Source organism: Nomia melanderi, chromosome 11 (genome assembly GCF_051020985.1).
Source record: "Nomia melanderi isolate GNS246 chromosome 11, iyNomMela1, whole genome shotgun sequence".
Lineage (NCBI taxonomy): Eukaryota > Metazoa > Arthropoda > Insecta > Hymenoptera > Halictidae > Nomia > Nomia melanderi.
This window is the reverse complement of record NC_135009.1, coordinates 13,484,320-13,510,760: the sequence shown is the minus strand read 5'-3', so window position 1 is coordinate 13,510,760 and position 26,441 is coordinate 13,484,320. Positions and strand designations below refer to the sequence as shown.

Below are 26,441 nucleotides of genomic sequence, written 5' to 3'. Positions count from 1 at the left end.
CTCGTTGTAATCGGAGCAACGCCCATTCTACAGCACCGTTCAAAACGGACGGCCGGCTTTCACCGGCGCTGGACAACTGGCGGACGGGATTCGAGAGAGATCCGTCTTGTGTCGCGGTATTTAATGGCGAATAACGGTAGAGTATGGTATTTACCTACTTGGGTAATTTGTGAGTTTTCTTGGGAAGGTGTTCGCGAGGGAGATAATTTATTTAAGTTATTTAGTGACTGCGATCTGTATTGAATTTTGAATTTAGATTTTTGTGGGTCTGTTTTCGTGCGGAACGGAAAGAGCTTCATTATCGACGGAGGAATTCTGGGAGGATTATTTTTGTGATGAGATCTGTGGTTGTTATGTGGATTTACTTGTGTTGTGGAAATTTATTAATGAGGAAGGATATGTAGTTCGGTGAAAATAGGGAATTAATGTAAGTGAATGCGGTTAATAAATGTAATTAGATGTATTGAACGTGTGAAGTACTTGCGCCATCTATGGTGAAGTACGTATGATACAGATCCACTGACTTGAAATATGGACTGTGAGTCTGCGCTGACAGTTTGGGCGTTTTATTCTAGATGGTGCTGACTTTGTGGGAATTAGGAGAAATTTTGAATTCTAGAAACTACCTTCTGATTCTGTACAATGAAATGTGATTTTTAGTATGTTGTCGCAGTTTTTATTTATTGGCAGCCATCTTGTCTTAACATAGAAACTTTTAGTTTTGTTAAAAATCATGGTTGGATTCAATAGAGAGGAAATAGAAATAAAATAGAGCGCGATGAGGAAACAGAAAGTGAAATAAAGAAGACAGAACTGAAAATATACATAATTTTATCATATAATACCATTTTCACTCTTTTAGATAGTTTTTTAATTTTGTACAAGTCTAACTCTTCAAATACAACATTGTAATTGTTACAATAAGTCTTAATTCTTTTTCTATTTCAACAAGTGGTTTTTGAAATACATTTCTTGTGCTTTAATTTTAGTTATCTATAGCACTGAAATTAATTTACAAATTCCAATAACAGGAATTGTTTGAATTCGTTGGTACAGTAGAATATTTTTAACAGTATCGATAAAGTAGAACCGTAGACAAAAAATTACGTTGCACGAGGAATCTTTATTAATCTTAAATCCAAATCTGTGACTAAAATCACGTTGATGCGTATTAATTCTTCTGCATCCTGCCAGGCGACGCTTTGGGGAACCAATGTCATTTTCACAGTACGTGTAAACTAACCTGAATCAAGCTAAATATACAAAGTATAATACACGTATCGTTTTATGTACGTTTGTGCAATCAGATTTCTTTGTACGTAATGTGAATAAGTCGACTTATCGGTGTGCAAGGCTAAAATCATTATTTTTGTAAATGTAAACAGGATATTCTACGGCAGCAAATACTCCTTCCAATTTGAATGAAATTGCGCGTTAAACACGAAGAATTAATCCCAGAGGAAAGGCACAAGAAACGGAAAGGTAAATACAAAAGGAAACAATGTTGAAACGCAAATTTGATCAGATAGAAGATAATAGAGGGCCAGCAAAGAATTCGTTAGACTCGGATGAAGAAGATGATGCTAATGAAGATAATTACAATGTTATGAATGAAGATGAGATTGAAGGTACATAAGAATATATGAAATTGGATTCGGTTCAAATATTAATTACCTGTATTTTATATCAAGGTGTGGAGGATGGGCCAATTGCTGCTGAAACAAATGTGGGGTTTACAGCATTTAACATGAAAGAAGAGTTAGAGGAGGGCCACTTTGATAAAGAGGGCCATTATCTTTGGAATAAGGAGAAAGAGATAAGAGATAATTGGTTGGACAATATCGATTGGATGCAGGTTTGTCAAATGAATCAAGAGTTCAGTTTTACATTTTAGGATAATTGATATTTTTGTGGTTCATCTTAGTTGTGACAAGAAAAGGGTTATTAACTTCTAGTACTGTATAAAGTAGATTTTTTATTATTTCAATAATCGCTTTTGTTTTTGGACTTCTACACATTGAAATTTCAGAATGTGTTTTTATACAGCAGCAAATAGAATTATCTGTAAACCCGCCTTGTTTACTCAGTGATGCAAAACATTACTAAGGCATAATCTTGATAGATCAAACCGAGTTCCACAGCAAGTACAAAGAAGGGAAACAAAAGCAGTGCTAAACATGGATTGGCTGATAGCGATAGTGATGATGAAGGTCCAGATATTATGTTCAATCCAGTTCACCTCTATAAACAAATATTGGAATACCTGAAACCTGGAGAAACAGTATCCAAGGCTTTGTGTAGGCTTGGTAAGTATTTCAATAAATGAAACTTTGTCCAGAAACAGATGGATTTATTGAATTGAGTAATTTTAGGTAAAGGAAAAAAGAGATTAACTACTGCAGAGAGATGGAAGAGGAAAAAAGAAAAGAAAGAAGTAGAAGATGATGGAAATTCCGTGGAAATTATAAAATTAACAGAATTAGCAAATGAATTGTTAACTCGTACAGGAAACATGGATATATATCAAGAAAGTTATGAGCATATAAAAAAGAAGGTTTGTTACTTTAACATATCCATACTAATATGCATTATAGTGATATAATTAACTTCACTGTGTTATTCTTTCTTATAGGTGGAAAAGTCTGAAAAGCATGCTCATCCTTCGAAGCAAGAAGCAGAATTAGATATGTATGCAGATGACTTTGATGAAAAAGAAAAAGCAAAGTTGGATGATGGTGGAGGTTATTATATTTTCTACGTAGTTTTCACTTTATTCTTTATTTCAATTAATTTACCTTTGAAACATTTATGAAACATTTTTTACAGGTAGCATCAGAGGAACAGCGCAATCTGAAAAAGATAATATTAAAGAAGAAGACGACGACGAAGAAGAAGAAGATGATGAAGTAATGTGGGAATTAAAATGGTCGCAGGACGAAAGTGCAGAAATTCATGGGCCTTACACGAGCCAGCAGATGCATGCGTGGGCCAAGGAAGGATATTTTAAAAGTGGAGCGTGGGTACGAAAAAAGGGACAAACTAATCAATTCTATAACGCCGCAAGAATGGATTTCGAACTCTATCTGTGATATTTTCATTCAGTATAACCCCGACTAACTAAACAAAAAAGAAGAAAAAAGCAAATAGTACATTAATATTTTGACAATATTGTAAAGCTTGATCAAACACTGTGAAACAATAGCGTGATTAACGAGTTTAGCTAGTGACTATATCGACACACGTGACGATCGTTTCGACAGAATAGAGTTGGATTAATCATTCAGAGTCCATAGCTGGAATGTTGCATTTATCACGTGCTTAGCAGGCTAATGTCTCGTTTATTTGTACTATCTCGGCTCGTTGAACACGCTGTAGTACCCTATTCGGTGTAATTGATATTCAACATGATTGAAAGCAATTCATGATTTAGTAGAGTGCCGAACATGTATAATACTGTAACAAAGTTTAATGAAGAAACATTCAATAGTTACAACCTTGTAACAAGTTAAAAACTTTTCTCGTCTTTATTTAAACTAGCGTATCATCAGTACTAATACTGAGTAACAATTCATTCCACGATAAGTTGGATACAAGAGAGAAAGTGTCCATTTCTTAATACATATCGCACGAATAAAATTATCTGTTTGACAAATACAGTGGCATTCTTCGCTGTCTTTACAAATTTGGAAGATGCATACCTTCTTAACACTCAGCCAACCGAACGAGATCTCCCACTTTTCACTTAGCAACTTATTGCCTTTGATTCTGTTTATTTTTTCTTTAGTAAATCTTAAAGTGGGATTATTCGCAATTCATCAAATACGGTTCTTTTTACAAAACAAAGCTTTTAACCAAATTGTATGAGTTCAATTGAAGATAATGGAAGAGATTGTAGTTATAGTTCTTTTTAGGCGGTTGCCTAAGTGTTAAGCGTACTCTCAATCGTTCATCCTGCCGCCGTACTAAACGCCATCCGGCACGTTACTTAAAAAGAAGGGAGAAAAAAAAACCGAGCTCACACTTCAGAAACTTCCTGTGTATACCCGATGGGAATAGGGGTGGCGGAATTTATAGTTCGCGACGGCCGTGGTATTTTTAAATAGGGATTTTATCCCCAAAGTAAATCTATTTGTACCCGAGCATAAAACCTTTACGATCACCCCTATTTATTTAGCGAAGTGGGGTCCGATGTCCTCCCATTACTTTTACGTGTTCAGAAAAATCAATTTTAGACGTTTTCGAACGCCTTATATTCATCTGAATCGCGAGTTCAAATTATAAACAAATTAGTCTCATTCAAACACAAAGCAAATCGTTGACACGTTGAATGCCATGGGGGGTCACCGGTGACCCAACTAAATCGGATTACTGTAGTTCGCTCAATTAAATGATTATTTGAAAATATTTGTATATTATAAATAATGCTATCTAATACGGTGACATCCAGTTATATGAACGTGCAATAATAATGCAATTCATTCAAATTTAATACACTTCTCCCATTTTGTGTATTTTGCTCTATGAAATCGGCATTTAACGTGTTAAAATAATTTCCTTAACCCCTTGCCTTACGGTAACGTGTCTCGTGATAAAAGTTTTCAATGGAACTCGACAAATGTAAATGTGATTTATTTATTTTTAACAAAATTAAATATTACTTGTCTGTTATCAATCTTTAACAGTTGTAAACTTGACGCAGAATGAGTGGAAATTTCTTGTCTTTTCTACTGAATTATGAACGATAAAGTTTCGTCAAGTACAATTGAGAAATAAATCATAGGGCAAGAGGTTAACACGTTCGCTACCATCGTTTATTTCGGAGGACCTCAATTGTATTTTCTTCAATCCAATAAATCTAAACAAAACGAAGAAATGAAACTGGAGTTGAGTTCCTAAATATAATGCTGCAGCTTATAATTTCAAATAACAAAATAAGATATTCTTATATAATTTATTAATATTAATAAAATTTCATTGTAAAATATAAAATTGCCACAAATATGCAGGCTGGTAACGAACGTGTGAAAGTTAGTGCTCGAAAAACAGAAAACTACACAAAGAGGATGCACAAAGACACAAGGATCAGGACAATCACAAAGCTACCACACTGACACACACCGGACAACACGAACACAAAGGTAGGGACTTCAACACAGTGGACCGTAAGTATGTACTGAATATACAATATAATTTTATTAGGTATCTTAAACATTTTTATTAGCAATGTATGAAATTTCTATATGGTTACTTAAAATATTTCGTGTATGTAAGTAAATCGTACATACATATGTACCCGTGAGTATGCATTTATGTATGCCTCTTTATAAATCGTTAAGTATAAATTCGTGGCTCCTCCCGAAAGTTCAGAAATCATTTCGGAGCGTGGTTTCAAGTACAACGCGAGATATCACTCTCGGAATTCGAACTCGTAAAATTCGACTGACAAAGACCGTCAAAAATTACACAACGAACGAAAATTACATCCTACGTTTGTTTATCGAACGTCGCGACAACTTACGCGGATCGATCGACCTTACCGTCGATAAAGTCGTTTCCGCCACGTTCGATCTAAGAGTTACGAACAGTTTTTCGCCGACTCGTGAAACAAACGGGTATTATTGCGTCTCGATTCACGATCCTTTCGAATACGAGGAAAAAGAAGCAAGAAAATAGTTACCAATTCCTTAACACGTGATTCTACGAAAATTCAGCAAGTTATATATATATAGTAAAATAGAGATCGTCACAGAGTTTTCGGTGTCTCTGAACTGCCACCTACTTTTGGCGGGACATGTTGCGAAGAGAAAAAGGTTAAGCGACTGTACAAAACGGCTATAAACACACGAAACTATTTACAGGAGAGACAGACACAGAGATATACAGTGCGTTAGATTTGCGCAGAGAGACTAACGGAAACAAGTATACAATGATTTGGTCTTCTTTTGTTGTTGTTGTTGTTGTTGTTGTTGTTGTTGTTGTCGTTGTTGTTGCTTCAATCGACAACGTACGTATCTGGGATCACAGAGGAAACGATCAGACGAAGGACAAAGATAAAAAGGTAAGAACGGCACAAACAGTGGACGCATTTGTAAGCCGGTTTCATAAACGCACGTAAGTATGCAAGCTGTAACAAAGCATTCTGACGAGCTTCGTAAACGATGAAAAATAAACAACGGTTTCTGTATTGTCTTAATTCTAATCTTAACTACTCTACACAGTTCTAAAGTACTCCATTAACGTTAAATATGCGAGCACGTGACACCACTGGCGGATACCTTATGGTGTTTGAGAAGACATCGCTCGGCTGCAGTTCGTATGGTATATATATTTATGATTTGTATAAATAATATAATAATAGGGCAGGTGTATAATAATAATTATATATTATTTATATGGATAATATATAATAATAAAATATAATGTTTATGATTTATGAATGATTCAGTGTAATACCAGAATGTAATAGGGTAATCACTGAAGTTGGTTAATTAGTGAATGGGAGCATTCTATTATTTCTGAAGCACCCTTTGTATCAAATAGTTACTAATACAATTAGAATTATTATAAAGTAAAATTTGAAGCAAGTTTTAATAAATTCAGTCAGAAATTTACATGTTTCTGCTGTGAATCACTGTAGAATCAAGTTATTCGTTAATTAACCTAATAAATTACTAGAAATATTCCGGTACATCTGGAGCATCTAGTATCTTACTGAATATTCAATATTTAAAAGAGGTACTTCGCAATAATTCTTTTGAGTTCATAAACATTATTCCATGGACATCAATTATACTTTGGATCATAATTTAAATCATAATTGAAGATATCACATGACAAGGGGTTAAACTAAACGCACCATTTTATATATCGCGAAATAACTAGTTGCAAAAGAAAAGCGAAAGTCAGATAAGTTTTTAGCAAAATTGAATTGCGTTGAGAAACTGATTAATCAGACAACATAGGAATTGATATAAAGTCAAATGAACGAAAGAAAGCACAGAGTTTTAAATGAAATTTGAACACTACCGCCGAGCACGCGATTAATACGTAATCCATACAAAAATTGTAACAATAGATTATTCTCAGTTTCTTCGAACGTTCATTGTATCAATTAACTATTCATTATCAATTTCATTTCGAATAATCGATGCTTCGGAGATAATCAATAATTACGAAACAAAGGAAACCACTGATTCTCACTGATACGGTGTTCTAGCGTTAACCCTTTGAACTCTAGGCTCCAATATTACACCAGTTATAATATTAAATATTTTAACGAATCAAAGAAACCCTAAAATTATTCGATTTTCCACAACCAAATTTTGTACTGCGAAGGAAACCAAAAGATCTCAATGAATGTTACATCATTTCTCATTTTCACTAAAGATCCCATAAAAATTAGTTGCAGTTGCTGATAAATTACAGAACCATCAGGAGTGCTGAAGGTTAACCAAGTTGCAAACAAATGATTCAACTATTCGAACAGCAAGAAATCAGTTTCCTCATTCTTTCTGATTTAAGTATTCAGCGTTTAACCCTTTGCACTCCATAGGCGCCTCTAAGTCAAATGATGACACAGCAAAACCCTAAACTTTGATATTTAATATTAAACTTTGCATAACGCACCAGTGTACGAAACATTGAAATTAAACGAAAACGAAAACATTTCTCAATTAAATCTAAGAAAATGTCTGTATCTCATTAGAAAACATTGAATATTTCCAGCGAGAAAAACTTCTGGATTGCAAAGGGTTAATTTAGAATCTGCGAAAGGTTTCGCGCGCTAAAAACAATCTTCATTCGCGAAGGGTTAAAACATCGTGGTACGTTCAGTTTTCAGGACAATCGAGGTCGACGAACGGGCGTGCACCCGAGCGATTCTTCTCAAACGTCAGGCACCGTCGCGTCATCGATGCTCATAGTTAGGGACATTAGCATCGTCGAAAAGGGCGAGGTAGGGACGGCACTCGAGCCGTCACCACCCGCGCGAAGAGAGCGAAGCGCTACCGTCTACGATTTACAAGCGGAATTACAGCCCGACAAAGGCCCTCGAAGAATCGTTACGGTATTCTCGCATCGTTGTTATGAAACCGGCGGAGATACTATCGTAGACAGAGAGAGACGGGAAAACGAACATTCATTAGAAATGAAAAAGTTCCTAATGGACACACAGAGACAGACAGACAGACAGACAGTTTCGCCGCGCGCACGCACGCACGCACGCGAGAAACGGAAACGCGCGTTGCGTGCCTTCGCTTCTATGTACATACAAAAATAGCCGTCAATGGAGGGGAACGTCGCCTCAAACGCGTCGAAATCCACCCGCTACAAAACCGGAAAAAGGGACGCGACGAGAAAGAGAGGAAAAAGGAAAAGGGACCGAGGAGAAGCTGGCCGGAGACACGTTCGCGCCGCGCCCGCCATTTGTTTTTAGTTTCCACTTCTGTTTGAAGCTTCGTACGTTTTATATTTATACTCTGGTTCAATAACGTCCAACGTTCCGTTGTTGGTCAGTCGGACGGTTCGACTTTGTTAGTTATTCGATGCCGACATTCGTAGAGACTTCGACTGACAAATGTTTCGATCGAGATCGATTTAGTAGTTTCGGAAAGCTTTTCTCTCGTTGTTCGACTGTTTAACACGTTGACTGCTACGTTGGTCAACAGTAGCTTCCAAATTACTTGACAAGATAAACCTGCAGTAATAACGCATCTCAATTAGGTAATTTGATATTAGATTATCTTCATTTTGTAAATTTTTCTCGGTGCGGCATTCGTGTTAACGCTAGAACTACGTACCAGTCAGAATGACCGGTTTCGATTTGTTTCGCAGTTATTAATACCTCGAAAGCATATTTGAAATAATTTTGGAAATAGTTTCACTTGAGTACTACGATGAATATCCAAAGAAACTGGAGATAATCTATTACAATTTTTACAGACGTTGAACACGTTGAACGCCACACGATTTCATAGAGCAGAATACAGAAAATGGGAAAAATATATAATATTAATCATTCGATTAAATCGCGTTATTACTGTGCTTGCCAATATCACCGCGTTCGGCATTGTTTATAATACAAAAATGTCAAATAATCGTTTAATCGAAATGAACTATAGTAATTAGATTTGGTTGAACGTGTTAAATGTTCGGTAGTTCCAGTGTTAATCGCGAAGAATTGCTCACGCGTTAATCGTTCGATGTGGCAAGAGAAAATGTTCCAGCGTTCGTCCGCTATTGCTCACGATCAAATTCCTCGGCTATTTTCTAACCCATCGAACCCTTTCTGCAGGGCCGATCGAACCCTCCGCCTCTCCACGCAACCTACCCCGTCTTTTTCATCCTCTTCTCCGTTCTTCAGACGGCCGGATTCCGTGTAGCATGACTAACTGCCATGACTAACGAGTTGGGCCAAGTGCCACCGAAGAATCTTGGCTAACCGACCGGGAAGGTGGAACGAAACGCTTCCAACTCTAATATTTCGCCCCGGCCGCGGGGTGGTCTCTCCTTCTTCCCCTCCCCTCCGGTTCCCCCGGCGTTCCCTCTCGCTTTTCTTTTAATTGGTCCTTAATCTACTTCTTTCGTAGCTGCCAGCTACCACCCCGCCACGGTTTCAATCCCGCGTCTGTTGCTATTTGTCTCCCGCCCTTTCCCGCGTTTGACAGCGGAACAATCGTTTCGACAGAAATGATTCGTACGCCGACGAAATTAACTGCCCGAAGATTGACCGCCGACTGCTGTATCAGCGTGTCGCTTCGTTTCCAAATTTAAAAGTCTATTTTAACGAACGTACGCGCGGTACATTCCGATGGAGGCTGCGAAGCGTACGAGGGTGGAACAATTAATCACTCGGACAACAGAAGGTCGCGAGAATCTACGTGTGTCGCGGACTGATTTAAAGAAAGAAACCCTGAATTGTTTCTTAATGACTTCGTTGTAAATGTTGCCGTTTCATTGGCAAATGTTCACTCTAATTCGAGATTGTAACAGGTACAGAATTCTTTGAGATTTCTGTAATTTACAACAATGAGAAAACCATATTGCAACTGAAGGGGCGAATAAAGCTCATCAAAGTTAGCGTTGAATCTTTGAACTGTTATTCTCACTCTGACAACAGGTCGCGAGAATCTACATGTGTCGCGGACTGATTTAAAGAAAGAAACCCTGAATGTTTCTTAATGACTTCATTGTAACTGTTGCTGTTTCATTATCAAATGTTCATTGTAATTAGAATTCTTTGAGATTTCTGTAATTTACAACAATGAGAAATTTAGACTATAAAGAGTTCGTATCGATGGAAACCATATTGCAACTGAAGGGGCGAATAAAGCTCATCAAAGTTATCGTCGAATCTCCGACCGACTCTTACGCGCGACGAACGCGCAGCGTCCTCCCAGTCCAGTGATTACGAAAGTTCCACAGATGCTAGTTCGGCGACAAACATATCGTATCACTGGGCACCGACGGAATCTTCGATTCCTCCGGCTCCACTCGTATTACACATTCCCCGAAGTACACTTCACGAACACCGGATAGAATACCAACGGTTCCCCGATCGTTGCACCGAATAAAACTGGGAAAGTTCGGTCCGCGGCTCGGAAACCGTGCCCGTATCACCGGAACTGGAAAGGTCGCGATAGTCGGATGGTTTTATCAGCGTCGATCAACGCGCCGAGGGCCCGGGAGAAGCGTCCGACAGGAAAATGAGATGGGAAATGAAAAATCCGAACGGATTCCGCCGTCGCGAGGTAAAGTTCGCGCGGATTCGGTATCGAAACTTCGGAAAGTTCCGACACGACGGAGGACCGGAGCGACGGAGCGACTTCTAGGTCAGTAGGGAGCCGTATCCCCGTGACCTCTGACTCCGGAATCGGCAGTTTCCAGGAGAATGAATTTTTTAGGGTTGCCTGGCTCCGTCGAGAGGCGAGACGCGCGGTACACGTCGGACCTGCTCGCGCCGAGTCCACGTTCTTACAGGTGGCACGAATATTTCATCCTCTCGTTTAGCCGCGTCAATTTTTTATGGGACCCGCCGGGAGGTTAAACGGCCGCGTAAATTAAGCGGAGAGCGCCGGGGGAACCGGTCGGGCTCGACGGGGACGCGGCCGGCCGGGTTTCGAAAAATTTCGCTTGAATTATTGAGCCGTTTTGTCTGTTAATGCTGTTTGAATTCGCCACCTTCGGGGGCGCGGGAATTCGAATGCGATTATTAACCCTTTGCACTCGGGTGGCGAGTCCTAGTCGTTCGATTGGACACAGTGAAATTGTGAAATTTTAAATTCAATGTTCAATTTTGTGCAAGGTGTCAACGTGTGAAACGTAAATATAAAACAGTTCTGTCTCTTAATTTATGCAAGATTTTTCTTTGCGTTAGTTGCAGATAGTGTTATCGATATTTTATCGGGGAATGACCAATATAATATGAAATTTTTACTAAACCAATTACCAATAGCAAGTATCAATTTTTTGTGGGACTGAGAATAGTACACGTGAAGAAAAAACGTAAAGAAATAATAAAAAAAATCTGAAGTCAGTGAAAACTTGAATGTAACTCAATGTATGAGTTGAAGAATTAGTGCACTTTATGAGGAAGAAATTTGCACTCGATTGAACACAAAATGTAAAATTCAATATTAAATTTTGTAAGGTACCAACGCGTGAAGCAAAAATACAGTTCTGTCTCTTGATTTATGCAAGATTCCTCTTTACGTTAGTTGCAGATAGTGTTATCAATATTTTATTAGGAAATGATGAATATTTTTAATATCAAATACGAATGCAAAGTATTAAACAACTTCAATTTCCCTTGAATATTAAATTCGATGAACGATGAGATCTAGTACCTTGAATCTCGTAAATTAGTAACCTAGGTCTCAGTATCCATTAATAATTAACAATCTCCATTAAAACTTGCTCTCGGGCTCTGTCACCACTTGATTTAACGCGGTAAAACTACAAAATCAAATATTTAATATCGAACTTCATACAATGCCTCGATACGTGAAATATTGGAATAAAATAGCTTTGTTCCACAACACTTAGCCAACCGAACGAGATCTCACACTACGAGTGAGACTCGCGATGAAGATTTTCAATATGATTCAACAAATATATATATCACTCAGTTCATTCGAATTCAAAATAAATATTCCCCTGTAATCAACTGTTACACTTAAAAGGAAATATAGGCGTAACATACGCCTAGAATTTTTCTCTTCCAATAAATTATCAATGACAAAGTAGCCGTCTCGATCTGAGAAAGAAATCATAGGCAAAGAGGTTAAGTACCCAAAAAAGTGAAAAAGCATATCAATTCTCTAAAAAGCGAGCATCGATATTCCGTTCCTCCTTCGATACGGAAGAGCGATCCGTTCTAATTACGAATGCGAAACCGATGAACCGCGCGGATCGGACGCGAGCGCGAGCGTGGCCGGTGCTCCATCAATCGGAGATAATCATTCTGGCCAAGGGACCGAGTCATAACTCCTGATCCTATCGAGAGCCCGTCGCGTTCTTGCGGGCAGAGGTTTATCGCCGGCCCGAATGAATATTTAACGGGCGAACTTCTCCTCGCGGCGCGAGCTAGATGCGGGGGGGAGAGAGAGACTTTAATCAGCGTGGATTCGATATTCCATGAAATTTCCGACGAGTGCAGGGATAGGGGCGGGCGGCGGCGGCGGCGGCGGCGGCGCCGGCGGGGGTGAAATGCGTTTTGAGGAGGCGCTCGACGGCGAGACACACGCAGCCGGATTATGGGATGGGCGTCGCGACCCGCGAGTTCGCCTAATGATTCTCATCGCTCCGCGACACCCTCGTCGCGGTTCTCCACCAGACGAATTCGAAGGTGCGACTCTCCCTTCCGCGCATGGCGTCTGTAAAATACTCATCTTCCTCGAACAGAATCATCGATTAACCCCTTAACGCACAGTTTTTTTTGAAAAAATCAATTTTGATATACTGCGCTTTTGTTCCATGGAAAAGGCTGTATTTTATTCTTGAATAAATAAGTGTTATAGCTTACAATCCCATGTAAATATCAATAAAAGGATTTTTTCTTTGCTTTCACATTATTTTCACAGTTCGGCCTGTTTAGCGTACAAGTTAAGGGGTTAATACAATTATCAGAAATTTTTACGGGATGATTTTTGTTTAACCCCTTGCTCTATGATGTAGTGGTGAAGATATCAAATAGAATTTAACACTAGAAGCGAAATTGACTTTTTGAAATTTCTTTATAGAATCCATCTGTTGAGACTTTGATTCAGAATTCAGTTTGCTAAATTTCTTTGATCCTCTGCAATCGACGATATTTTTCGTTACAGACGTTCATTATTTTCTGATGGAATATTAGGAGTTGTAAATTACGCAAAGGAACATTTCGCGTAGATTATGGGGCGGAATTGTATTTCTATGTTTCTCATGTTAACTTTTTGCCACCTGATTCGACACAGCAAACTTATAAAATTTTCAATTCAATATTAAACCTTGTATAATGTATCAGCACATAAAACGTCGAAGTAGAATAGTTCCGTCTCTTAATTTATAGAAGATAATCGATTGTGTTAGTTGCGAGAAATATCGTTAATATTTAGTCAGAAGGTAATGAATATTTTGAATGAGAAATACTGTCGAGTGCGAAGGGTTAATACTGAAAGGATCGACACGCTTGAAACCTTTTATTCTGCGATGAGGGATGCTGTGAATATCGAGGAACGTTTACTGATTTTTGTATGCCATAGATAGATGAGTATTTTACGTACACCTTGTATATTCACGTGGGCGCTGATTTATCTTTCTGATCCGCTCAAGTATATTTTGCTTTCTTCACTCTTTTTCTCATTCTTACTCTCTCTCTCTCTCTCTCTCACTCTCTCATTTATCGTATTCAAAACGTAACATCTTTTTCTTCCAAACTTAACATCATAAATTAATAAATAAATATATATATAGAATATATATATATATTATTTATATATGTATACGCTTAAGTCTGTATAAACGTGTAATCTCGTGTCTAAGTACACTCGAACCGTGTCGTGTGGCGATGTGTGTGTGTGTATATGTGGTGTGTCTATTAGGTAAAGGTCGCGTCTATTATTGCTTCAATTTACAAAGATGGCCGAAAGTGGCCCTCGCGCGGCCGACCGGCCCGGCGAGCCTCTAAACACGTGTCTTTTTGCTCCCTTAAGTGTCTCGCGCGAAGGAACGCGGTGATCCGAGGGCGAGCACGCTAACCGGTGCCACTAAAATCTTCAGGTGCACTTGCACACCGTGTTCTTGGACGCAGCTGCTCGAAATCCGCATTAATATGCATCTTCGGGTTCATCTACCCTTCCGGCGCTGAAACACTTCGCTGCGCGCGACATACACTTCGGCGCAAAGTTGCGAGAAAGCGATTTTATTTGTTCTCGAGACTGCTTTCTTCGTGGAACAAGCAATTCTGATTATTCACTAAGATCTCTGCTCTTTATAAACAACAAACATTGTATTCATTCGCCTATATTACTGTTTCATCGATAAGAAACGATTTCACTCGTTTCAGGATTGTCGAGAGTGTTTTCCGAATGCGAGAATTTCTGTGAATTTTTTTTGTTTCTCGATTGTTGCAGCGCCGAAAGGATGTTGACTCTTGAAAATGGAGAAAGAGTGGAACGATTTGGATCAACGAATCAGACCGAAAACAACGGCGCGCTTCGAGGTACGCAATTCGTAATTTCGCGCAGTCCCGCGGGGAGGTCTTTCCGAATCAATCGCAACGAAGCCTCGGCCGGAATAGTCACATATGCTGCGACCAGTGATCAATTAAAAGCCTCCTCGAGGGACCGGTCAATTAAAACCGAGCACATAATGGGAACTTTTACGGATCCTCCGGGTTTCAATCTGTTCGGGACCAATTACACACCAGGTGTACAACACGGTACCAGAGTCCAATCGCACGGCACGTATGACGATCTCCCCAAAAACGTCGATTGCTGGACGATCTTTAACACCGAAACTATCGGATGAATCAAGCTTATTAACGTCCACCTTCGCAATTACCAAAAACATATACATACTTCGAGAAACGATCAAGGAACCTGCTTCAGCAGTTCGCTCTGAACCTTAACCCTTTGCACCCGAAAGTTTTTAACCAGTTAACTGTGGAATTTAATTAGGAAAACCTCTGGTTTATGCATGTTGAGTATATTTTAATGAAAGATCGAAGCGAAATAAAGAAGAATTATATATTTATGCGAAAAAATAAAGAATTCATGGCTGAAAGAATTAGTATCGTGTCAAGCTTTACGATGACGTGTATACTCGTCAAACGCAGTTAACTGGTTAATGGAAATATTCAACATTTTCTCACGAGATATAGTTTGAAACTAATTTAACGATAATTCATAGATAAATTGAGTTTCATTTCAATATTACGTAGCAAAGTTCCATTTGAAATATTGAATATTCAACTTGATAGTTTTCTTGTACCGAATCAAGTGAGAGTCACTCATTCATCATATTCAAAACGTAACATCTCTTTCTTCCAAACTTAACATCATAAATTAATAAATAAGTCAGTAAATAATAATAATAATAATAAGTCACTCACGAGTCACCTCTCGAGTGCGAAGGGTTAATAAACTACGTTTCGACGGAAAATAAACAAGTTTCGCTTGGTTCTAGTGTTAACACTAAAACCACCGAGCACTTCAATTGACTTTCGAAAATTTCGCTATAAACTCCAAGAGTCTGTTCAGACTTTAATCGATTTACAATTCAATTCGCGTAGTGCTAAATGAATCTCTACCAATTTCTCAGAGAGACATTTGTTACCTTTCTAAAAATCGCAAAAAGAAGAGATGGGACATGGGACATTTGACCCCTCCGGTAGTTTCAGTGTCAAAGCTGTCTGGGATGCGTCGAACGCGTGATTTCGTGACACCGTTCGCCGTCGAGAAAGGATCGTTCGGTTCCGTCGAACTCGTTTCTCGTTGATCCTTGAGGTAGCCGACTGTATCGCGAAATATCTTGTCGTTCTTCGGCTTGAAGCGGGCTCTCGTTCGATCCGGGGGAGGAAAAAAGGGGGGGAGCGACAACGGGGACACGCAAGAAACGGTGAGACAATGACGGATAAGAGAACAGACGCGGGGGAGGGGGGCGGTAAGGGGGAGAGACGGAGAGTAATCTCGGGACGACGCTAGTCTAGAAGGGTTTAAACGGGCTAACGAGACGCCGCTTTGATTTGATTTGTCGCTACAGTTTAAACGCGAAATGAACGCCAGCCGGGGAGCTCGGGGGCGACACGCGATCATCCGACGGAATAAATATGTCCGCGGAGCGCACCGCGTGTCCGACACGCCATTCGATTTGCATTCCGCGCCGGATCGCGGACATCCCCGCTCGCGAGAGCGCGTTCCGCTCCCGTGGCTGGCCAACTATCTCGGAAGACATTTTCATTTTCGGAACTCGTCCGCCACGCTGGCCGAGTTTCACCGTTGCTCGCGGAACGCGTCGCCTCGGTATAGTGTCCCTTATCCGGGGACGTTGCGCGTCGCTTAACCGGGGACTGCGGCTTGCAGCGGACGATACGCTTTCGATTAACACGCTCGCTGCCGCCCTTGGAGATTTGTACGAGTGTTACGTGGTGAACAGGCATCGGTCGATACTGGAATTAACGGATAAATGGTTTTTTAAAGCGCTGATGTAGATGCTTTGTATAACGATGCTCGCGAGTGTAGGTGTGATAGATAATGGATATGGTAAGTTTGTCTTGATCGAACTCTCCGACAGTCATGTAATTGGTAAAATAAGAATTGCTTTTGTCCATTGCTGATTTGAAAGTGAGCGTCAACGTGTTATGTGAAAATTAGAAAATTGGAGAATTTGGAAGTTTGAAAATTCAAGAACTTGGAAGTTTGAAAATTTAGTAACATGGGAATTTGAGTATACTGATTTCACGGATATCGAAATTATAAAAGAATTCTCATCAACGAGTTCCAGTGTTAATTACCAGCGCACCTTCGCAATCGCGAGGTCGAATTATTACTTGAAAATAAGAAAATTGAATAATTTGGAAGTTTGAAGATTATAAAGTTTGTGTTTGAAAATTTAGAAACATGGGAATTTGAGAATATTGACTTCACGATTATCGAAATTACAAAGGAATTCTCATCAACGACTTCCAGTGTTAATCTCTATCGCGCATTCGCAATGGCGATATCGAATTATCACTAGAAAACAAGAAAATTGAAGAATTTGAACATTATGAAGTTTAAAAATTTCGAAACACGATAATCTAAGAATATTAACTCCACGAATATCGAAATTACAAAGGAATTCTCATCAACCAATTCCAGTGTTAATCACCGTCGCGCATTCGCAATCGCGAGATCGAACGTCGCTGTCCGATCGGCCATTACCTTGATCATCCGCGCGAGCCGTAGTCGGAAAGCGATGGTTTTCATTCGGACTGGAGCGTTCTCCGATAAGAACAGGAATCGCTGTCGCGCGACACGCTACTGACATTTCCCAGGTGGCAGCGAGCGCGTTAATCTTTCGCCGTGAGATCCGCCCTCGATCGTCGGCCGTGTCTCCTCGATTAATCGCGAGATACGTACACGGGAATGCGACGCGGGCCTCCGCACCGTCGCGCGTTGGCCTCGGGAATCGATACTTTCGGCGAAGCTGTAGGATTACCTTATCACGGCCGATCTCGGGCAATCAGTCAGAACAGATCCTCATTAAATCCCAACTTTCCTGTCCCCGCGATCGCGACAACTAGCGATGGGACCGAGACCATTACGCACTCATGAATATCAATTGGCTCGGTGTCCCCGGGACTCGTTCCGTTCGATTCGATTAATACTCCGAGGCAAAGAGACGGTTCCGTTCTTCGTTACCATCTCCGGCGAATAACGTTCGTTCGATCGGATCCGACGCCGGAATGATAATTGCGGATCGTCCGGCGTTACAGCCGGAAATTGCGCGAAACGGAGCATGAATTTCTTCATTACCATTTAGAAAACTTGCTTCGTCTACCGAATGAAAATTCTCAAATCTACGAATTCCATTTCCATTGAAAAATGCAAAAATTCGCGTTGACCTAGGTACGGTACTATGGCTTCCGCAGATGGCATCGATTATTACGGTACGCCACTATAGTGGCCTTCCGATATATTGTTATGGAACGCTATAGTCGCTTTCGTGGTCAATTCACATATACAAAGAAATTATAATTTATCATTCCGAACTCTTCCCAAGTACTGTACCCACTTCAGCGCGCCTAAAAGGTTAAACATTCGAGCATCCCCTAACTCGATGCGTTCAGTCCCATCGCTAGCGGCGCTCCAGAATTTCTTTGGTAATCCCCGGTGAAACACGGATTACATATCGATCTCCGCTTCCCCGCAATCTTGGACCGTCCGCCGGAGCCCTCGTTACGCCCCATTCTCGCCGGTTACACGGCGTTGTCCTCGGCGGCGCTCCGGCGTCGAGCGGAGACCTTCCTCGGTATTCGTTCAGACGAACACGACGTGCGGTTTCTCGGGGATCGGCGGTTCGTAATCGTAATCGTAGTCGTAGTCGTAACCGTAGTCGACCCGGTGGACGTTCGGCCTGGGCGCGACGGGGGCGGCCGGGCCGTGCATGCGATAGAGCGACAGCACTTCCGGCGGCTCGTCGCGCAGATCGGTCACGTCCGCGACCGCGTACACGCCCTCTTCCGTCTGCCTGGCGTACGGCTCGTTCGCCGCGCGATTGTTGCCGCTCCTCGTGTACCTGGGCGTCTCGTAGATGTTGGTGTCCTGCGACTGCGGGCTCCTCTGGCCGATCTTGCCGCGCGGAGTGTCGTACGGGGTGGTGTCCTCGTTCCTTGCCAGCAGCCTCCTGCTGTAGGACTCGGCGTTCTTGTCCAGCTCGTCGTTGTTCCTGCCGACGTACACCAGGAACTCGGGCCTGTTCGGCGCCGCGTAGGCGAGACGCTTCTTCCTCTTCGAGCGGGTGAGGTGCGCTATCAGCGCGAGAATGGTAGCGGTCGCCGCGAGGCATCCGGCCGCGGACAGCGAGAGATAAAGCGGGCTGAGCCGGCAGCGCAGAGAGCCCTCGGACAGCGCGATCAACGGCTTGCCCGAGAACTCCTCGTCCGCGCAGACGATGTCGTTCGTGTCCAGCTCGAGCCGCGACTCGTTGCGCCGCTCCTCCGCCCTGATCACGTTCCACAGCCAGTGCACCGAGCAGTTGCAGACCAGGGGGTTCCCGCCGACGCGCAGCGAGGACAGGCCGTCCACCGGGAACTGCGTCGGCTGGAGGGTGGACAGGCTGCAGCGTCGCAGGGACACCCACTTGAGGTACCTCGCGCCGTACAGCACTCTGGCCGGCAGCTCCTTCAGCCCTCTGTTCCCGTCCATCGAGATCCGCTCCAGGTTCACGTTATCGGCGAACGCTCTAGCGTGCACCGCGGCGATCGCGCAATCGTTCAGCTCTAGCACCCTGAGTTCGTAGAGGTTACGGAAGCCAGCCGCGTCCAGGACACCTAGGGGGTTCCTGCTGAGCACCAGGTGCGAGAGGACGTTCAGCCTAGCTAGAGCCGCCGTGGGCACGGACGTCAGGTTGTTGCCGGAGAGGTCTAGCCGCAGGAGGTCGGGCAGACGGTCGAACGCGTCGTCGGCGATGTTCCTGATCACGTTGTTGGCCAGGTCTAGAGAGACCAAAGAGGGTAGCGAGGGCAACGAGTCTCTGTTCAGCTCTTGGATCAGGTTGTCCGACAGGTCGAGGTTCTCCAGGCTGGGCGCTAACGCTAGGTTCCTGGTTGGGATCTCTAGCAAGGAGTTCTCGTTGAGGATCAGCGTGCGGATCCTGTGTAGATTCTTCAGTAGTCCCTCTGGCAGGCTGGTGATCGAGTTGTCGCTGAGGTCCAGCACCTCCAGCTCGCTGGTGCTCTTGAACGCCAGCTCGTCCATGTCGGAGATGTTGTTGCTGGCCAGGTTCAGGACCCTCAGCGAGTCCATCCCCTGCAGGGAGTTCTTGGCCAGCGCTCGGATCGCGTTGTTGCTCACGTTCAGCGTGAGGAGGTTCTTCTGAAAGACGAAGTTGTCCGAGCCCAGCGTGTGTATGTTGTTCGACGTCAGGTCCAGCGTCTCCAGGTTGCAGTAGAAGCCGAACGTCAGGTGGATGTTGCCGACGCGGTTGTTGGACAGGTCCAGGTGCTTGATGTCCGGGTTCAGTTGGATCGGCACCACCTCGAGGCCCGCGTACGCGCAGGACGCGCGCAGGCTATCGTCGTCGCAGCGGCATTGGGTCGGGCAGAGGCCGTTCGCCACGAGCGACATCGCGACGGCCATCGCTATCGCGATTGGCAACGTCGTCGGCGACGGTCCGCGCGATGCCATTCCATATGAACTCCTCCTCCACTGGAACCACCCTGCAACCGAACAACAACGGAACAAGCTCAATACGCGCCCGTATATTTTACTTATCCGGGCTTATTTCGCCGTCTAACAAGCGGAACGATCGATTCGCGAGCGCACGCCGGGCCAACGGCGGTCGCGGGACGCAATTATTCGCTTCCGATGCCGAAACGTCCTGCGACAATGTCGGCTGTCCGGCGCACCGCGCTGCGAAGAATATTCCGTTTGATTGAGGCGGCTCCGCGACGAGAGCGGCCACTTCGCTGGACGAGTAATCGGTTTCTTTTACCGATCGGGATTTCGATGCATTTTTGGCGATTTTATGCGAATGGGTTCGTAGACTGAATCTTTATGCGAGATAAGGGATTTATTAATGCTTTGTTCTAGGAAGTTTCTTCGTGTGGGATATAATTTTCTAGTGGAACTTTGATCAACTGTTTAGGTTTATTGTAGAAATGATGATTAAGGAATAACTATTTTATTTCAGGAGATTTCCGGACTATTTTAATTGCAAGAGAAAGTTGATAATAAAAGTTCTCTGTTTTGCAGTAATTGAAATCGAAAGTTATCTAACTTTACTAGTTTCTAGAAATTCTGCTATAGAAACAATGATCGAGGAATAGAACTAGTTTATTTCATAGTAAATAAAGTTTATTTAATAGTAATTGAAAGTGAGAATTATCATCTACGTTTACTAATTTTCACTAGAGTAGTTCTATTATAGAAACAATGATTGAGGAATAGAACTATTGTATTTCAATATCTCATATCTACAAGAGAAAAGTTGCACCTCGTAATCTTTCGATCTAACAACTTAATAATAAAAGTTTTCCATCCTACAATAACTGAAATCGACAATCACAATCTACGTTTACTAGTTTCTAGAAATTCTATTACAGAAACAACCATAGTCTGTCATAGTAATCAATCATATTACAGAAACTATCAAGGCATAGAACTATCTAATTACAAACGAAAGTTGCACCCAGTAATCTTTCGATCTAACAATCCAATTCTAAAAGCTTCCCATCCCACAATAACTGAAATCTACAATCACAATCTACGTTTACTAGTTTCTAGAAATTCTATTACAGAAACAACCACAGTATATCACAGTAATCAATCATATTATAGAAACGATCAAGGAATAGAACTATCTAAATACAAAAGAAAAATTGCACCTCCTAATCTTTCGATCTAACAATCCAATTCTAAAAGCTTCCCATCCCACAATAACTGAAATCTACAATCATCCACCAATTTCTACAATCCCGCTAAGAAACCCAAAGAGACCCAATGAAAAACTGCCGGTTTCAATTTCAATTCGATTACCGAGGGAGCGAAGTACATCTACAAGCGTTCTCCTCCGGCGACTCGCCGGCACCGGGGTAGTCCGGGTAAAACTGTCCCGGATAAATAAAACATGGCGGTAAAAAGGAACGACAAGATCGCCGTTCTTGCCGATCATTGGAAACAGTCCACGTACGGGTCACGCACATTGTCTCCCGCGGTATGCATCGAACAACACGTCATTGGTCCAATGCCAGGAGCCACCCCCTCGCCCCCTCGCCGACATACACTCGGGGCATCCCCCTTTGGCTCTGTCAAGTTTCGAATTACGCGACCACTCAACTTTCTATAGGCCTCTATACCTTTTTTCCGCGGGAGATAAAGACATTTTCCTACGGCGGCGCTTCTGTTTCAACCGCGGTCCGTTAAACTCGAACCCCTCGCGTGCTCCGGCCACCCTCTAACGGCGTGTACCGTCCGCCGAGCGAGCCCCGCTTTAATATTGAATAGATACCTATAACCTTTAACGGGCGCGCATAAGTCGGGAACTTAAAATAACCTTTTCTCCTTTCATTATTGCGTACGCTATACGTGGCCGTGGGTTACGGGCGTGCTCGCCACTCGATCGCTCGAGCCGGAGGCTTGCCAGGCTATCTTCGACGTCGAGGTTTAGGGGATGCGCCGACGATGGATACGTTTTAACTTGTTAACGCGTCGCGTACCGGTGGAGAAATCTCGGTTTTATATGGAGACACTTAGCTGTGTAACTTCGGTAATTAGTAGCATTGAAAGAAATATAGAATTTAGTTCGAATTGATTATCTAAGATTTTCATATCTCCATGGGTAATTGCGATTGAATTATTGAAGAAAATATAAAATTTGATTTGAATCGGTTATCTACTTAATATATATTACATAACAATATATCTGAGTTTTCTACTACTGAGTTAACTACCCTAAAATTATTAGATCTTCCACAGATCCAAATTTTGTACTGAGAAGGAAAATAGAAGATCCAAGGAATATTATATCATTTTTCATTTTCACTAAAGATCCCATAAAAATTAGTTGCAATTGCTTATAGATGACAAAACCATCTGGAGTGCTAAGGGTTAATATTATATTATAAGGTTTTTGTAATGTTTATAAGATTCGTATAATATTTATTACAATATTTTTGCTATTCTGTTTACGCGTAAATATCGTGAAATATATGAAGTGATATTTCAATATTTTTATAGTATCCCTAGCGAAAATGACAAATGCTATAACATTCCTTCGATCTTTTATTTTCCTTAGTGCAAAATTTCGATGCATGGAAAATCGAATAACTTCAGGGCAGTTTCTTTGATTCAAATATTTGATATGTGCAATATTGGAACCTACAGAGTTCAAAGGGTTAAAAATTACACACATGTTACATAGAGGAACACAAGAATTCTAAAAAGACTCAAACGGGGCATAGCACAAGGTTACACACCGATCTAAATAATTCACAGAAATATTCATCAAACTAATTCCCCAGCACACATCGAACTCGAAAATCCGATAACCGAACCGGGGTATAATTACGTGACCGATGGCAGCCCAAAGACGACAGGCGAGGCTCGCCACGAGGAAGCGGAGTGGCCGAAATAAAAATCGGCCGCGGCTCGGGAAACAGGGGACCTTTGTGGGAGAGCGAGCGGAACCCGCGAGACCGTAACTACCCTTTACGTTCAACGGTTTGCTGCACAAACTCGATGCAAGTTTATTTACGGACACCTGCACGTTCAATTCGCTCGTTCGGATTTTGCACGGCTAGCCGGCTCGCACCCTTGCCCTCCGACCCCTGCGCCCGCTCCTCCTCGGCGCGCTCCTCGTCCTCCTCACGGAAAATACATCATCCCCGGGATCCGTAGCGAAGGCAGTTTGCGTGTCAACTTTTTACCCCACCGTTCCCCCTCGCTTCCACTCGTAGAATAAATAACGTTAGCCCCGCGGCACCGAAAGGAACAATGATAACGCGGAATTGTTTCAGAAGCGAAATCCCCGGCGGCGAATGATTCGACGCCCGCCTCGAAAATTAACAAGCCGATAAAAACTTTATTCGACATGGGTTTTTATTATGTCGGCCGGCAACGACCGCGGGACCGGTAATGACGCTCCGGCTCTATACAGATTTTCGTATTGTCCCACGGCCAACGGCGCGGCTACGTTCGCCGCGTTTTAAAATCCTGTTCAATTCCGCGGACTGTAATCGCGCGCGGGCTGTTCTCCCTGTTCGCAGCGACGTGAGCTTTGATTCTTTATTGAGTGTATGGAGATCGTGAAGAGGATGCTGTGTTTCTTTCTTCCCGGGCTGCGCTCGCTTTTTAATTAGGTATCTTCAGTTTGGAGGGTCGAGGGGCGATCGCGGGTGAAAGGTGAATTGAATTCGGAGGATTGTTCGTGGAATACGAACGTGGAATACTGTTTGTCCTTTTGTTTTGGGATTGCGTTTGTTGGATTATTTATCGTTAATGATGCAGTGGTGGAAGATATTCCATGATCTTTTTGTGGAGATTTGTGAAGCATGTATATTGGTAACGAGAACAATGTTTCGTTTAAGACAAAGTACTAAACGGGTCAGAATGACCTGATTTCTTCATTTTACAATTATTAGGAAGGTAATGATGTTTCTCTGAGAAATTGCTGAAGAAATTGATTTAGCAGTTCAAGTTTCAATAGATGCACTCTTGGAGTTCCTATAGAGAAATTTCAAAAGGTACATTTAACTCGGTAGATTTAGCGTTAAACTTGCAATTCAATATTTGTGTTATGCGATTGGTAACAAGAACAATGTTTCGTTTGAACTTAGCATAATTCGATATTTGTGTTATGTGATTGCTAACAAGAATAATGTTTTGTTTGAACTCAGCACAACTCAACGACGTTTGTATTTGTTAAACCATATTAGAAATCTTCGTGTCTGGATATTATAAGGCAAGTTAACGCTGAAGGATATTGTATTCGGTGGAGATTTAGAAACGCAGAAGTTTAGAAATGCAAAACCAAATTAAGAAATTCAGAGCAAAACCAGAAACGCAGAATTGGAAGTTAATCGTTAGAGGAAATGTACAATCGACAAACCTATTTGTGAAAAATGCGGTGAAGAGGAATAAAATGTGAATTATACAATTCTAAATAAAAGAAACTATATTTGTATACTGTTAAATTGGCTATTATCTTCATTCTGTATTAAGAAATATAAGTTGTGCTACAGACCAGTCATTTGACTGGTCGCGGTAGGAATAGTGTTAAGATGAGACTCGCGATGAAGATTTCTAAACTAATTTAACAGAAATCAATGTTATTCATTACCCACGAATCAAAGCAAACAACTATTGCTATCATCAATGTATTATCTTCAAATGAAATCTCCACCTGAAGTAGAATGGAAAATTCTGTTGTATTTCTTACAAATTGTCGATAGTAAAATATTACAGCAGTAATACGACAGTCATTCGACTGGTCGCGGTAGGAATAATGTTAACTTGCAGGATTTCTATAAGACTTCCGAAACTCTTCTTCCATTCCAAATACCAAAGTAGCTGTTACAGTCTGCTAAATAGAAGTCCCTGTTGGTAAACCAGTAATTCTCGAATTAAAAGGGTGGAGAGCACTATGCTCTAGGTATCTTTTAAGACCCCCCATCTACCAGTGCTGTCTAAAAAAATAAAAAGAAAAAAGAAGGGAACCGCCGATTATTTCAATTCCGTAAACTAGTCTTCTGGCAAGTGTTCCGCAGGGGCGGATGCTCCCTGAAAGCTTCGTTTCGGTAAGTGCCGGCCGTGCCAGTAATTTTTCACGTCCCCCTTTTTCTGCGCCCGGCCCGCTTGACCCCCGCGCTACCCAACGGAATAACGAATGGCGCTGATCTCGCTGTCATGTATAATGCACAGATTTACAGCATTCCCGCTATCTGACAGAGCTATATGTCCCGAGTCCCTGCCCTCTCCCAGGACCACGCGACCCCGCAAAAAAATACAGCCGGACGTTAACATCCGCGCCGTGTAATATCCCGTATGCCAGCGTTATTTTCTTCTCCGTTGAGAGGGTGAGAAACGGGTGGGAGAGAGAGAGGGAGAGAGAGAGCTGGATGTGGAGAGGAAGAGGGAGAGTTAAACTATGAGAGCAATGAACAGAGAGAGAGGGAGGGAGTTAAACTATGAGAGCAACGAACGTTGAGATAGCTAAATGAGGTTTGGTAAAGGAAAATAGAGAATAGAGAGAGAAATAGGGAGAGAGTTGAAGAGAGCAAGGACGAGGGAGAAGAGAGATTGTGGGAGAAATAGTTGGACCAAGGGAAAATAAAAGAGAACGAAACAGAACAGGAAGTATTAAACGAACTGTAAAAATAGGAGAATTGAGCAAACAGAGGGAAAAGTAGAAAGAATTAAGAATAGAGGGGGAGGAAGTTGAACTTTGAGAGCAACGAACAGAGGGATAGCTGAAGGTTTTGCAAAGGAAAAGAGAGAAATGGCGAGAGCGTCGAAGAGAGCAAGGAAGAGGGAAAATAAGAGAGATTCCAGGAGAAATAGTTCAACCAGGGAAAATAAAAGAGAGAACGAAACAGAACAGGAGGAATTAAACAAACAGTGAAAAAATCGGAGAACTGAGCAAACGGAGGAAAAAAGCAGAAAGAATTAAGCAAAGAATCAAGAACAGAGAGAGAGAGAAAGTTAAACTATGAGGACACCGAACAGAGAGATAGCTAAAGGTTTGTCAAAGGGAAAGAGAGAAAT

General features: G+C 42.0%; 2 protein-coding genes across 8 annotated transcripts in view; one reads left to right on the top strand and one right to left on the bottom strand.

The window, feature by feature from the left end:
• The first annotated feature begins 4 nt into the window (after positions 1-4).
• holn1 (CD2 antigen cytoplasmic tail-binding protein 2 homolog holn1) lies at positions 5-3,654 on the top strand. Of its 4 annotated transcripts, XM_031988642.2 has the most exons (8): positions 18-136; positions 1,195-1,289; positions 1,386-1,628; positions 1,692-1,855; positions 2,123-2,306; positions 2,373-2,554; positions 2,633-2,741; positions 2,827-3,654. In XM_031988642.2, the coding sequence occupies exons 3-8, from the start codon at positions 1,502-1,504 to the stop codon at positions 3,087-3,089; spliced, it is 1,029 nt and encodes a 342-aa protein (XP_031844502.1). In that variant the 5' UTR covers positions 18-136; positions 1,195-1,289; positions 1,386-1,501; the 3' UTR covers positions 3,090-3,654. The 4 variants fall into 4 exon arrangements, with proteins under 4 accessions (XP_031844505.1, XP_031844502.1, XP_031844504.1 ...); XM_031988645.2 differs by lacking the exon at positions 1,195-1,289 and having other exon boundaries at positions 5-136; XM_031988644.2 differs by lacking the exon at positions 18-136 and having other exon boundaries at positions 1,189-1,227.
• Positions 3,655-5,174: 1,520 nt separating this feature from the next.
• The window catches only part of LOC116432175 (uncharacterized), a 65,030-nt gene continuing 43,763 nt past the window's right edge, over positions 5,175-26,441 (bottom strand). For all 4 annotated transcript variants that reach the window (XM_031988670.2, XM_031988669.2, XM_031988671.2 and 1 more), the window contains one exon: positions 5,175-20,398. In XM_031988670.2, coding sequence (XP_031844530.1) covers positions 18,498-20,366 — 1,869 coding nt within the window. In that variant the 5' untranslated portion in view covers positions 20,367-20,398 and the 3' untranslated portion in view covers positions 5,175-18,497. The remainder of the gene's footprint in view (positions 20,399-26,441) is intronic.

Excerpts from the sequence above, each read along its gene's own strand:
- holn1 (XM_031988645.2), top strand. The coding sequence starts at position 1,502 with ATGTTGAAACGCAAATTTGATCAGATAGAAGATAATAGAGGGCCAGCA. Across the intron at positions 1,856-2,122 it reads ACAATATCGATTGGATGCAG|ATCAAACCGAGTTCCACAGC; the intron begins GTTTGTCAAATG and ends TAATCTTGATAG. Across the intron at positions 2,742-2,826 it reads AAAGTTGGATGATGGTGGAG|GTAGCATCAGAGGAACAGCG; the intron begins GTTATTATATTT and ends CATTTTTTACAG.